At 37.5% G+C, this 14,404-nt stretch overlaps 1 protein-coding gene across 2 annotated transcripts; it reads right to left on the bottom strand.

Annotated features, from left to right (window-relative positions):
- Positions 1-6,677: 6,677 nt before the first annotated feature.
- Positions 6,678-14,192, bottom strand: LOC105053605 (uncharacterized). 2 transcript variants are annotated; one of them, XM_010934837.4, is made up of 7 exons: positions 14,043-14,192; positions 13,023-13,115; positions 12,221-12,355; positions 12,013-12,102; positions 10,828-10,977; positions 7,863-9,484; positions 6,678-7,760 (listed from the first exon to the last, which is right to left on the bottom strand). In XM_010934837.4, exons 1-7 carry the CDS (start codon positions 14,151-14,153, stop codon positions 6,866-6,868), a joined length of 3,096 nt encoding a protein of 1,031 aa, XP_010933139.2. In that variant the 5' UTR covers positions 14,154-14,192; the 3' UTR covers positions 6,678-6,865. The 2 variants fall into 2 exon arrangements, with proteins under 2 accessions (XP_010933139.2, XP_010933140.1); XM_010934838.4 differs by lacking the exons at positions 13,023-13,115; positions 14,043-14,192 and having other exon boundaries at positions 12,013-12,115; positions 12,221-12,993.
- Between the last annotated feature and the right edge of the window lie 212 nt (positions 14,193-14,404).

The raw sequence follows: 14,404 nt of genomic DNA, 5'->3' as shown, positions 1-14,404 counted from the left end.
CTTTTTTATTTGATATTTCCAAGTTTTCTTCTTTTTTTTTATCAGCAAGGAAAAGGGAAATGAAATGTTGATTATGACTTTATAACGAGCTCGGTAATATCAACTTCAAGTATACATCATCCACTCTAAAAGATCATATGCTAGCTATGCTATGAAATTAAGCTTAATATTCCTGCTAAAAAAGAAAATAAAGTTGTTAAGATCCTATCTAAACACCTTGGCATTTATATAGATGGATCCAAAAATATACAAGCTCTATAAAAGTTCTTAATCTATTTAACATAGGACTATCATTCCTCAACACCTCTCAAATCTGCATGTCCAAAGGAGAAACTCGGAAAAAGGGGTGATTCGCAGATTAGTAAGTAAGAGGGTGGAGAATTCGGTAGGCAAGAAGGATCAAAAAGAACTCCGATATCATGTTAAGGTTCTATCTAAATATGCAAGCATTCAGATGGATGGATCCAACAGTGTATAAATACTACAAGGGTTCTTAACGTTCTCCTGAACAAAAACTATCTGACTGCAGTCACACATATACCAATAAACAAGAATGTAATTACAGTTTCCGGCAAGAGGGATCCAACCCTACACTCCGTTGTTAAGCAAAAATTTGGTACGAAACAACATTATGGTGTGGAATACTAGCATCCATTAGCTTGTGCACCAACTTATGCTCGGAACGTCAAAACAAAAGGATGCTTATTGTGTGAGATGTGACATCCAAGCTACAATGTACCGCTAGACAGTGGAACATCATGAGCTATCTTGATGCAGAGTGATTTAGATGCACATGGTATCGTCCAAAATTTAAATGTATAAATATCAGCCATGTTTTCAATGCAAAACAAATGTTGCTGTCACTAGACCTACAGGTACATCTCCCTGCATGGTCGTTCTTCCTGTTTTTTTTTTTTTTTTTTTGGGAGGGGGGCGGGCAGGTCGTTCTTTATTATATACATCATTTGGCATATATAATTTCCAGTCCTTAAGGGAATTTCCCAGGCTTGACAACGTAATTAACCATTGTAATCGATTGGGTTATCTTGGGCAAGGGAGCACTTTTCCGTGGTTATTGAATACGCGTGTGAGAGAGGCAGTAGCAAAAGATGGACAAAGGTAAACATTGATGGTTTGAACAAAATTTTTGGATCCCATACTCTCTAATTTTTAGGGATAAGGTAAATTACCTTTTCATCCGAAGTGGTTATCCTGACTTATTGGGATAAAGTACTTTCAGCCTACATGTTTATTTTCTCTGATTGTTTGCTAATTTCTTCCTAGGTCAAAGGGTTACGCACACATGACTTGCATTGGTGTCCAAACAAGCTCATAAAAGAAATTCATGACATTGGCTTGGCATATCCTTCTTTGTTAAATTCATGTACTATTATAATAATAAAAAAATTCATGTACTATTAGTTATGTAAAACATAAGTTTATGAGTCCGGCAAAATTTATTCTAGAGGGAATTATGTCCCTGGCAGCTGAGATGATGGATGTGACTTTGAGATCGACAAGGATATGGGACTCCCATCCTACTCATGCAACAACTCATTGTGTATTCATCAGTTGAGAGTCTCTTCCTCCGATACATCTTAAGATCAACTTTAACGACAGTGTTAGGGGCAGAAGTGGAGGCATTAGTTTCATGATCTGCAATCCTACATTTAGACTTATAGCGGTTGAGGGCATATCTCCTTATGAGCCATTAATTCCTATTGCAAAGCTTCGGATTACGTGGGCTGAGATCACTTATACTTGTCGGATTCTTTATGCCGACTATCTAATTATTGAGAGTGACTCGATCATGATTATGACTTGAATCCAAGGATGTGTGCGGGATAACACTGTCCATCTCTATTTATGAGATATAGCGATCTCACTAATCAGTTGTACGGATCTCACCATCAGGCACATTTTTCGAAAGCAAAGTCAACAGTTGATTGGATGGTTACTTTTGTTGTGAAGTACTTTGAATCATTATTTTGAATTGATATGGACGAGATTCCTAAACCTCTCAAAGATATTTTATTTTTAATATTTTTAGATGTATTTATAAAAAAAATTATTTGAATGATCCGTTCTATCAAAAAAATACATAAATAGTGACAATTTATTCTTACTTTTGAGTGTATATGTCGCTAAAAAAAAAAAAAAAACTGCATCCTACACCCACCAAAAGTTATTTGGAATTCAATAATCATTTTGTTACTGCTCATTATTCCATTTCCTGTTTAGCCTGTTGTCATATGTGGCAGCTAGGGATCACAAGTGATAGGATAATATCATGTGCACGTTGGATCATTCCTAAGCTGCTATGTGAATGCTTATTGACCATCATATTGGAAGCAAGAATAGAGTGGGAATCTAAAAATTCCTCATCAAGAAAAAATATCGGGGTATTTGGTTCGTAATTGAAATCGAAATCGAGATCGAAATAAAAATGGATTGGAATGGAATCGGAATGGCCAAATCATCCAAATATTTAGTTTGTGATCGAAATAGGAATCGGAATGGATAATTCCCATTGATGTTGGTTGTTCATATAAAGATAGGAATCGGAGTCAACTCAAATTTTTATTTTTATTCTTAACTAAAATATCTAAAAATTAATTATTTTAAAAAATAATAATAAATAAAAATTAAATATAATAATAATATCTTTAATTTTTTAAAATTAAATCGATGAATTAAACAGTTGAGCTGGTTTCTAGCTATGAAAGATGGACCACCCTCTCAAATTAGCTCCAAGCTGCGCCCTCTGTCTGCATTCAATGGACCCAAATCAACCCCCAATCCCACCTATGCGGTGGCTTAAATAGACCCTGCCCATAAGCTCCGCACCCACCTCGACGTCGTAGGCCACACTGAACCCACCTAGAACGACAAGTTCGTCTTCTGCCTCGACGATGCTGTCCTTCGCTTGACACTCTGCCGTCACTGTCAACATCTTCACCACCCGACCCGCTTCCTCTCGAGCTCCGACACCCTCATCAGCACCGCCCGCGCCCTCCTCTCTGGCCTCTGCCCCTCCACCACCACCCGATTCGTCACTGTCCAGATCTGCCACCCTCAGTCCCTCCACCTCTAGGGCATCCTCAACCTCAGCATCTCCCTCCTCGACGCATGCGTCCGCTCTTTCCCATCTTCGTTGAGCTCGCCTCCGACGGCCCCCCTCCGCCGTCGTCTGCAACAACACACCCAAGAATAAGAAAACACGACCCTCCGTCGATCGGATAGAGCCGCAGTCCAGTCCAAGCTCGACCAGTGGCGGTCCGAGCTACCACTGATTTCCGACGAGGAGCGGATGGCTCTTAAGGCCAAGCTCGTCAAGTGGTAAGCCCGTTGCCATCGCTCCCCGAAAAGGAGTGGACCACTGGCGAAGGAGGCTGGGGTAGCGAAACCGGTGGAGGAGGCCGGCGGGTCGATAACAAAGCTTTTCAGCTGAAGAAGGGCAGACCTTTTGATACCACTGACGACGATTTTTTTTTTTTATCTCATTCTACTGGAATGAGATTTTGACTTCATTGGGATGAGTTCGGAAGATGGATCATTCCCATTGTTCTCTGGAATGAAAATCGGAATTGAACTTTTCCTAACCAAATAGTTGGAATGAAAATCATCCATTCTGATTTTCATTATAGATCTTAATTATCCCAACCAAACACCTCTATAATTTATTTTTTTTTATAAAAAAAGAAAAGAAGTTCAAGTAAAAAAAAAAAATTATTTTAAAAGAACCATTAAACATGTGATGGGCATAAAGGGGGAACAAGATTGACTAATCATAACATGCCACGATGCTTGAAAGAGATAATGAGTAGGGCGACAAATCGATTGGGTTGGATGAGGATGGGCATAACCCAAATCCAGTTAATATTTGAATTGGAATGAAAAATTATAACTAAACCCGGCCCCAATCCATTTCAGTTAGATTGGATCATATTTAACATTAATTTTATCAATCCGTTGAATTTTTCAAGTCAAATTACGTCAAGATACTCCAACAACAAACATAATAAATATATCAGTTGATTTCTTAATTATATCATATGCATATTATAGAATAAATTATAATAAGCCACATGTGAAAATTATCAAATCACATAAGATTTGATTGCTAAGTAGATGTAATTATAATTAGCAAAACAAATTAGTGATAAACTTCTTTCACGAATTTTACCAAACTAATTTTCATATTCAAGAAAGATTTAAAATTATATAGTACATTTGGATCCGTTTGCGTTGGATTTAGTAACACAAATCTAATCCAGAAAACAAAAAGGAAAAAGAAAAATCCCTTTCAATGTCTCAGAGCATCAAATCCCGGACTGGCCCCCGGGACCGCCAGTTGCCTGAAGGACTGATGGGCCGGGGACCAGCCTCAATCTAATGGTTGGTAGATTGTTTTTGTAGGATATTTTTGTCCTCAAGTGGGGGCGGATGCCGATCCTGAGAAGGAAAAGGATGAAAAGCTGTCAACGTTATTGGGAATGGTAAGACCGGGGGAAAGCAGGTGCAAAGGAGTCTCCCTTGTTGGGGAGTCAAAGATGCCTTCGTTCCTTCCTCTTTCTCCGAGGTTATGATGCAAGCGCCATCTTTGAACTTGGCATCTAAAGGTCATGGATTCATATATAAGTTAACAAAGCCACCTTCATTTCTTTAACTACATGTTGTATATTGCTGTGGGTGTTGAGAGTTTAAAGGAAAAGGTGTGGGATCTTGGATTTGGATGGTGGGTCTCCAGTGGATTCTGAAGGAGGTGGAAAATTGAATTGGATAGGAGTGGCCAATGAAGGCAACCCATTGAAGAAGGGCTTAAGCACAATTTATGCTTTGATGAGTTTCTCTTGCTGGACACATCATGTGCTTCAATTTATTCATGCCATGCAAGTTTACGTGTATCTATCTATCTGTCTATCTATCTATTCATCTTTCAATCATGTGTACGTGTTTTATTGTTTGTGATCACACACGCAGGATCTATCTTATAAAATTTATGCATGTCTTATAGAAATTTGATTTGTGCCTACAGATTGATAAGGAATGACTTCCATTAAATTATGATATTTTACTTGAGGTTGGCTACTTGACTAAAGCACCCTGAATTGTTGCAAGGAATGTAATGCTGTGTCAAAAGTTCTCCTCGAACCATTTTAGATCAAAGCACAAAAGGATGAATACAAACATTTGTAGTGGAAATCGAGACTTAGATGAAACTTAGCATCTAATCCATGAGAAACTTCGTGATAAAACCTTCTGGAGATCTCCACTTCATGCAGGTTGGCAGCTAAAATATGATTATAGCAATTGTTTTTTATTAATCTAATCCACATTGTGTGAGCAAATCCTGTCCAGCTCCTAGGATGACAAAAAATTGTCCCTCACCAAAATCATTTAAGAAACCATGTTCCATACCAGGTAGATTCACCTAGTGTTGTGGGTGCATTAGGAAACAAAACCACAGTTTTCCTTGAAGTTTCCAACAGTGCAAGAGCTCCATAAGGCCATGAAGTCTTTTGATACTTTTGATATTTGTGGGAGTGGTGTGGTTCCCTAGAGCTTTTAGATTAAAAATAATTTTGCAGTGAAGTTGGCATGTGACCATATTTTCCAATTTCATAAGAACTAATTATACGGACCTGACCAGCAAAGAGAGGCCTGGAACATCTAGGTTTCTTTCTTTCTTTTGTGTGCGTGCATGTGCGTGGATACTCGAGCCTTGGAGTCTGGAATCTGGATACAGTCAAATAACAACTTATAAATTTAATTTAGTTTAATATTCTACATAGAATAATCAGAATTCCTACTTGGATATCTAAAATATTGACAGATCCTACCAAGGAATTGCAATAAACTATGGACTAGTTGGAACATGGATTCGGTGTCAACACCAAAGAATTGGATATCATTCAACTCTACAAGTTTAGTTCAGGCTCAAAAAATCCAGCCTGATACCCACTCTTGCGACGGATGCTCGTGCTTAGCATGAAATTTGCTTGCTTTTTCATTGCAATAACTTTTAAGAGGCTTTCAAAACTCTATATCTGATCTTCAGATTCCTCTGAAAGCTTCGACTACTGTAGGAGAACCATGAAAAGGTCTAGTACATTGGAGGAAGTTTAAAATATATTTTGAAAAACAATCCAGTGTACCAAATTCTTTTGAATTAATCTTTGACCATAATAAAAAAGCTTGGTCATTTAGTTTCTTAAATGTGACCATCAACCAATTAGAGCCCGCTGCATAATATGACAATCTTTACTGCATCAACAACTCTAAGAGATCAGCCACCTAGTTATTGTACTTCCTCTGCTATGGACAACTCAGGAAAATCCAGAAATCTTTTTTCCTTTATTTTTACTTTTCTTGAAGGGGAAAGTTGAAGCCCACCAACTATTATTGATCATAAGAGAGAACACCCGGAAAATCCAGAAGTCACATAACTAATATATCACTTCATCACAACAATAGTACAGTGAGGACCTTTCAGGCCCCGAATGTGGCTACCTTTTCTGAAGGAAAGCACATTATCTACAGAGAATCTTGGGAGGAGCCTGCTGCAGAGTACCAAGCACATGTTAAAGTTTCACCCGAAGTAGAAGAATTATCAATAGCAGCCAAAAGCTCATTGAATAACAATTTTTACCATAGCACAGCTAATTCATCTCTAATGAAACGGGAAAAGGTAATTTTACTTTTCAATCATGCCTAGTCCATGTACAAATATCAATACAGGTCATGCCACTGCTATGCTAATTGATGTTCAGACTGGTTGAGAATTGTGATAATATTGCATTACACAAGGTAACCATACTCACTTGAGGATATAAATTCCAGCTTAGGCTCTATACACAATCTTTCACACATCATCAGATAGACCCATTAGACGAGAAATAACATCTTCAAGGCAAGATATTTGAGTTGAGATTTCATCACTGAGTTCAACAGAGTCAGCTTGACAAAGAGCATTGCGCATAACCTTCAGACCGCTCTGAAGCAATTCCATTCCTTCACAAATTCCAACTGGAAGCTTCCTCTTCTTTTTGTTGACACAACTTTCAGCACTGATCTCCATGGTTTCAGAGCCAGATACTTGTGGAATGGTATTTAATAACTTGCTTAATTTTTTCAGTGCCGTCCCTTCCTTATCAAGAAGACTTAGCTGCTCTTTGGACAGAGTAAACTCATTCAAAGCCACCTCTTTTTCAAGAAATCCTTTCAATTCAGACATGAATCTGTCTTCATTTGTCTCCTTCCCCGTGTTCGTATTGTATGAGAGAGCTGCATCATGGGGAACAAATCTCCAGAGTTGGGTGCATGATGTACGGGCAGCAAAATAACCAAAAGAAGCAATAGCCAAATGAATAAATGCCCAATGTCGTTCCCTCAGTATCACATGATACAATTCCCATACTGCAGAAAACAGTGCACTACCTTCCCCTTCTGCTATTTCCATGTGACTAAGACTAGCCATGAAAGAAGCCAGAGAAGGCTTGCACTGATACAAAAATGCATCGGCATCAGTAGAACCTGACGCAAAAAGGTTATGAAGCTCCAAGATTACTTTTTCAAATTCATCCAAACCAAAAAGATCCTTCATATTTGAGATGATATCTAAAGTCATGCCAAGAAGTCTGGCATAATGATCTTTCACAGTTTCAGTGGCACTTGTATACCCATGAATGACAGAAAGCATAAATTTCAGGACCTTCAAAGTTTTCTTGTCATCAATTAAATCAGAATTCTCGATATGGCTGAAAAAAAAAAAAAAAAAAAAAAAAGAGGGTTAGCCATGCAGTTTAAACTGGTTAACTCTACATGACCTGGAATTTCATTCACAACAGGCTGTTGCTTACCTACAACGTAAGGCAGATGATAAAGCATACACAGGTAGCCCAGGTAAACTAGAACTACAAGATCCTGGAGAAATATTCAACCCAAGTTCACAGGAGTTAGTCTCCATAAAACCATAAAATGCAGTGACAATTTTTTGGGTGGCAAGTGATTTTATGTTATCAGATAATGAATCCAGAGGGAAACCCTCCATGAGTAATGCTAAATAGATGACATATGACAAAAAGGATGCATCATCACTTAGTGCAGAATTGTAAACATGATCTACAATGGCTGGAGGTGCATAAGTGAGAAGCACACATATTGGTCTTGACATCTTTCTTAGAGCACTATTGGGTGTAAGAGCTGGTTCTGATGATGCTATCGTCTTTAGAAATAAAAACAGTATGTTAAGAATGCAATTGACCATATCGGTTTCAGCATGGCGAATAATAAAGCCCCAGAGTTCTGTAACAATCTCCACACACAGAAAATGTGGGTGGAAAAGGTTCTCATATAAAAAGGTTTCCACCTCCATCCAAGCTGGATCTGAAGAAGATGCAACAATAATGAAAGTCTTTAGAGCATGTAAAACAGAAGATAACATGGGTTGCCAAACAACTCCAGGATTTGTGCCAAAACCACACAGAACAGGTATCTGCAAACCAAGAATGGAAGAGTAGATATCTTCATGAATCAAAATATTCAGAAGACACTCCAACTTCCTAGAGATTCCAAGTACCATTTCTTCTCTCAGAACTGTAGAAGTCTTGAGAAGATACAAGAATACAATAACCCGGCCAAGTAATAATGCTTTGGTTCTGGGGATAGCATCAGAATCCACAGTGAATAAGCTCTCGAAGGCAGTCAACTTTGCAGCAGTAGTAACATTATTCTGCAGCATTATGGAATCAGACTCAATCTCATCTTCAAATAACCAATCCATAATAAGGAATTTGGATTCGGGTTTTATCTCAGCTGAATTCAGTAATGTATGTAATAGGAGAAAGGATGTTGGTTCCAGGAACTCTGCCAGTGCCTCACTTGCAGCTCTGAGATGCGTGTCTTTGCTAAAATAAATGCCTAAAGATGATATCAACAGCGCACACCTAGTGATCTCCTTATGTATATTTATGGCTTCACATGGAAACTCAGAGGAGATCCGTACAGCATTAATCAAGTAAAATTTTATTGGTAGAAATGTCCTTTTTGCTTCACTTATGGCCAGGGTTTCTTGAAATGTTGTCGACAATGCTTGGGAAGCAGATTTCAGAGATTCAATGGCCAGTGAAACCAGGGTCAGAATGATATCACTTACAACTATCTTTTCAGCTAAAACCCCTTTACCAAGTTGCAGTAAAGAAACAACACCTTTCCACGACACATTTAGCACACTAGCAAGACTCCCTCCAGAAGCTGCAAAGGTTCCCAGTTCGTACAAATTCTCTATGGTGCAAACTGTTATGCTGATGACGTGATTACAATAATCCACCATTTTATCATCCTTTGATCCTTCGTTTCTGTTAATATTTATCCCATGGGAATCCCATTTAGTGGCTTGAGAATATGCTCTGCATAGCTTTATTGCAGCATCCAGAACCACTTGTGCCACCTTGAGTACTTCTGAAGCAATTGAACGAATTTTCTGTATAAGAACATATTAAGAATTAGGATACATATAAAACCCTATACGTATAAAAGAGACACGGAGCAACATTGATACTGCTCGACAGATATAGCTCGATAGTTTTACAAGATGTTCTAAGGAATATTTCAGTTTTTAAAATTTCTATACTATAGGAAGTAAACTAAAGATCACTACACTGAGAAAAAATTTAGAAGAAAAATGACATTTATTGTCATCATTTACTGTTAGAATTCAAGTCAAACAGGTGGGTGTTCAGAAATATCAGGGGTGCAGGCAGCAAAGGGAACATTAGAATACAGAGCATAGTAGAGAATGTGAAATAAACCATTTGACAGTTCTCAAATACATAATCAACATTCTTTTGTGCCTCGTTTATGTTTGTCTAGTATGAAAATGGACGGGCTAGTTTCAAAAAAAAAAAGTTTGGACCAAATTTAGGAAATATGGGCACTTCCAACCACATCCAATTATTTCATCCCTCTAAAGTTATCCATTTCATGGCCATTTGATACATGGTAAGAAACCATCAGGACATTTGGTCTAAGGTTTCTGCAATCTTGAATGTTGTGGATTCTGAACTTTGTACGCATGTGCACATTAGTGCATCACTGCATGGATATATCTGCATGTATACATATTATAACGTGTAAAGCACATATGCATGTACATATGTAAATGTGTAAAATATATACACAATGTGTGTGTGTGTGTGTATATGTATATATGTACATATGTGTGTTCATATGTGCATGCTTGCTATGTGTATCCACCTACCTGAGCCAACTACTGTAGCCTACATATTACTTGTGCAATCCATATTATTGATCATTACTTATGAAAAACACTTACAAGCTTAAAATGTGCACAAGCTTTCATATCCAAATACTAAGAACAGGAAATGGATGGTTGTTTTGACACAGTCCATGATTATATTTAATTCATTCTTAGAAATCTCCACTGGATTTTAGCATGCACATTTTTTAAGATGTTCCAATAAATATTAATAGTGTTGCTATTCCACTTAAAATGGCCCACCATCTTGATAAACCTGTAGGATTTGGTATTGAATTTACCTAGTGAGCTTTAGTCTCTCTCTCATGCATACGCGCACACACAATGCATGTAGATAACATACAAGTAATCATTGGGAATAGTCTTACCATCTCTAAAAGCACCATATGGCTCATTAATTATATTCAATTACTACAACCTAGAGGGTGGTCTTTATATTGGACTATTCCAAACCCAGCTCAACATAATAAATTCTTTGCATCCTTTCAAGTTCCAGCTTCTATTCAAGCTTCACAATTACATAAATAATATTCAATAACAAATACTACCTCAATCTCCAATATTACAGTCTTTGTAAAGCTTAATAATTCCACCACAAAATTCTCAGTGATAAGCATCACCTCCTTTTCCCTTCTAATAGGAGATCTTGCCAAAGCAGAAATACTGGTCGAGGAGAAACTTAAAGAATCCAAAATTAGCTGCAACAGAAGGATATTGATTAGTAATAGAATTTATTATAAGTCTGCAACATAGCATTTACCATGCAGAAATAAATTTGCAAGCATAAAGCATATTTAACAAGAATAAGGAATCAATCATATACGACAATACTTCAAAGGACATGCATGAAAACAAACAACATTGACAGTTTTAAGAAAGAGTGACATTGTTAAAGAAGACAACTAGGCCACATGAAAGGTTGGGGAAGAAAAGAGAGAGATGTAGACATAAAACTATGTGATATAAGAAAGCTGTGAGGAAAACTGTGAAGTTTTTGTAATTCTTATCTTTCGTTTATAAAGTACATGGGTTCATGTCTTATGAATTATGATGACTTAAGCTTCAACCAGAACCAATAAAGTCTTGTCCTAGTACTTAATTAGACTTAAGCGCACAAGTCATGGCATAAGCCAGTGAAGCAGATGATAGCCACAAGTGCAGACAGAAATGTTTCTCTACACAAAATGTTGGTCCAATTGAGAAGCAAGATATTTCTCTAGGAATGATATAATAGTTTAACAGTCTTCTAAGAGCAGAGGATAGTTAGATGGATTAATGATCTAGATTCTATGACTCCATCACATCCCAGTCCGAACACTGAAATATGCCAAAAAAGCCTGATGGTGCCAGGAAGATAATTAAGACATTAAAAGATTCAAGCATCCACCTGAATTGCATACCTTATCTACAATTTGTGTTAAGCCAGAGATTTACAAAAAGAGAAGACCTGAAAAGACCTCAACGGACATGGTCAGAAATGAATACAAGAGATTTTTTTTTGTTTTACAGACTCAGCATTGGAGAAAAACCAACAGTAGACACAACACATACGCTTGCTCTAAATCAATGAGATAAGGCCCCTTGTTTGCATCAACACTCAAGTTGTTTCTGATTTTTTGTAGGTTATGCACACTAAATTTTATGATAAAAAGAAAATATGAGTGCTCCTTGTTTTCATCCATTGAAACAATTTGGTCTTTGCACATAAATTTGGGAAGAAATGATTTGCATACCTGAAAAAATAGGCCGGAATGGTTTTCATCTTGAAGCTCATCAGATGACCCAACTGTGGCTGGAAGATGTTTTTGACACCATACACTTGCCTGACACATGATTCTAGGCATGTTCCATCATTTCAGCAATCAAGTTTGCATAATGTCATAATTTAATTCGAGAGACCTTGTATGTAGGAAAATGCTTTGAGATATATACAAAAATTACCTTCATTCCAAGGATAAGAAACTGGCATGGGCAGTCAGACATATCTGATTCCAAGTATTTCGAAGCTACATGCAAAATTACTTTGTTTAGCATGCATTGTGATGCATCCAAGCATGGGGAGTCATTCCAAAATGTCCAAACTTTTGTTAAGGTGATCAAAACTATGAAGCACGATTATTCTCAAATTGCGTGCAAGATCATTCTGATACTTACATCAGTCAAGATGTTTCAGAAACCAGAAAGTACAAGGACAGGAATTTCATTTGGTAGTAATTTTGTAAGATATGATGCTTAAAAAATTATATATGTTCCACATTGCAGAATATTGGATCTAACTTGTATGGTTCCTTGTGTAACATCTTAAAAGAAGCTAGTAGAAGTAGCTAAAAATATATAGTTCAAAGAAATTTATGATAAAGGAAAGTATGACAGTAGAAAACAGCTTTTTCACATTTAAAACACCACATAATACTAGTTTTCAGAGGAATATTCAAACTAAAATAAGTATATGACATAGGATGCAGAGGCACCATTCTTAGAGCATAAAAGGCACGAAGCATAAAATATTCCTTTTTAAGAAAAGCACCACACCATTCCCTACAAATCCTTATTCCTAACATGGAACCACCAGCACACTTTGCTGTACTTTCTATATTTGATTAGAGAACAAAAGAAATTAATATAGCAATTAGCCACCAGTTTCATTTTCAAAATCTGGTGATGAGAAGTGTGAACATGTCCATAAATCCGTTAGATTCACTGCATAGGACAACCCATGAAATTAGAAAAATGCATAAGATACGACAAGGTATTCAAACAAAAGGGTCTGATCAGATGTCTCAGACGGGCATGAATCTCCAAGTTGGCTGATAAGTGCTGTTCGGCTCTCTAAAATCTGTAATAAGGAAATAACCAGGTTGATGACCATCAAAATAACGTAGGATCCATGAATTATGTACTCAAAATAAGGAAGATAAATCCAAATATGAAAATAATACAATTAACAGAAAGACTGAGGAAATAATATTTCTAACATCATTATGAAGATATGAAGTATAGTGTCACGCACTAACGCTTGGCCCAGCAAGATGGTGGATCATCAAGATCCGAAGTACCATTCAGGCAGCATACATTCAATCAAAATCGCATGACAATAGAAAGCGTTATTGCAGTAAAGAAAACAACTTTGAAATTTTCCCATTTGTTCAACCTAGCCAAGTCGAACTCTTATTTATCCCCCCAGACTTTCCCCTGCTGTTACAGCGTACGAAATCTTGAGATGCATTTGCCTCAATTTACAAATGAAGTGTATCAAAACCTGCTTATAGAGATTGCTTCTTCATCTAGCCAAGTTGCTAACCCAGATTCTCCCATCGAAGGACCAACCAAAACTGATTATTACTCCTTAATAAAACTTTGGTCGAGATATAATACCATTCTGACTCATTACCACCGACACCAATTGTGCAAACAGAACTTTTGATACATATCAAAATTCATTCACAAACGATGTACTCTAGTTCAGAGGTTCCTAATCATACTTAAACCTTGACAAAATGAAACCCTAAATTTTTCAGGGAATCGGAATACTTCAATCACATCAAAAAGAAACTCAAACCGTACTTAAATCCCCATACAAACAAGATTTCAGCGCATTAATAGGGATCTAGAGCTGCAAAACGTATGGATATCAAAATCTTGGGAAGAACAAAAGGGACCGGAAGAAAGGAGGAAATGGAGCAAATGAGATGCATAAATTAGAAAATCTTTCAAGCTTTTGGAGGAAGAGCGAGAGAGAGAGAGAGAGAGAGAGATCGCTCACCTCTGTTGAGTTGATGGCTTCCAGTAGGCTCTGCAACTCATTGTTCCTCTTCGCTTCGCCGTCCATCTCGCTCTCTCTGAAGCTTGGTTTGGTTTCCCGCCCTAACGCCATGATTTAGCGCTATGGTGCTTAGGCCCAAATTTTTGATAGTCGGGACCCGGAAATGTAGTTCCGGGCCGGCCCATTTGTGTCCCCTTAGCATTCTGTATCACCAAAGCTCTACTTGCTGGGTTTTTTTTTTTTTTTTTTTAATAATAATAAAGTGGGAAAAAGGAGAAAGGGGAAGGGCCGGCGGCTTAGTTGCGCTGTAGAAGGAATTGTGACTTGCGGTGGGGAGGGTACCCTCAAGCTAAACTTCTTGT

This window comes from Elaeis guineensis, chromosome 11, assembly GCF_000442705.2.
Source record: "Elaeis guineensis isolate ETL-2024a chromosome 11, EG11, whole genome shotgun sequence".
In the NCBI taxonomy this organism is placed as follows: domain Eukaryota; kingdom Viridiplantae; phylum Streptophyta; class Magnoliopsida; order Arecales; family Arecaceae; genus Elaeis; species Elaeis guineensis.
The sequence above is the reverse complement of the archived record's forward strand: the minus strand, read 5'-3'. Positions and strand labels throughout refer to the sequence as shown.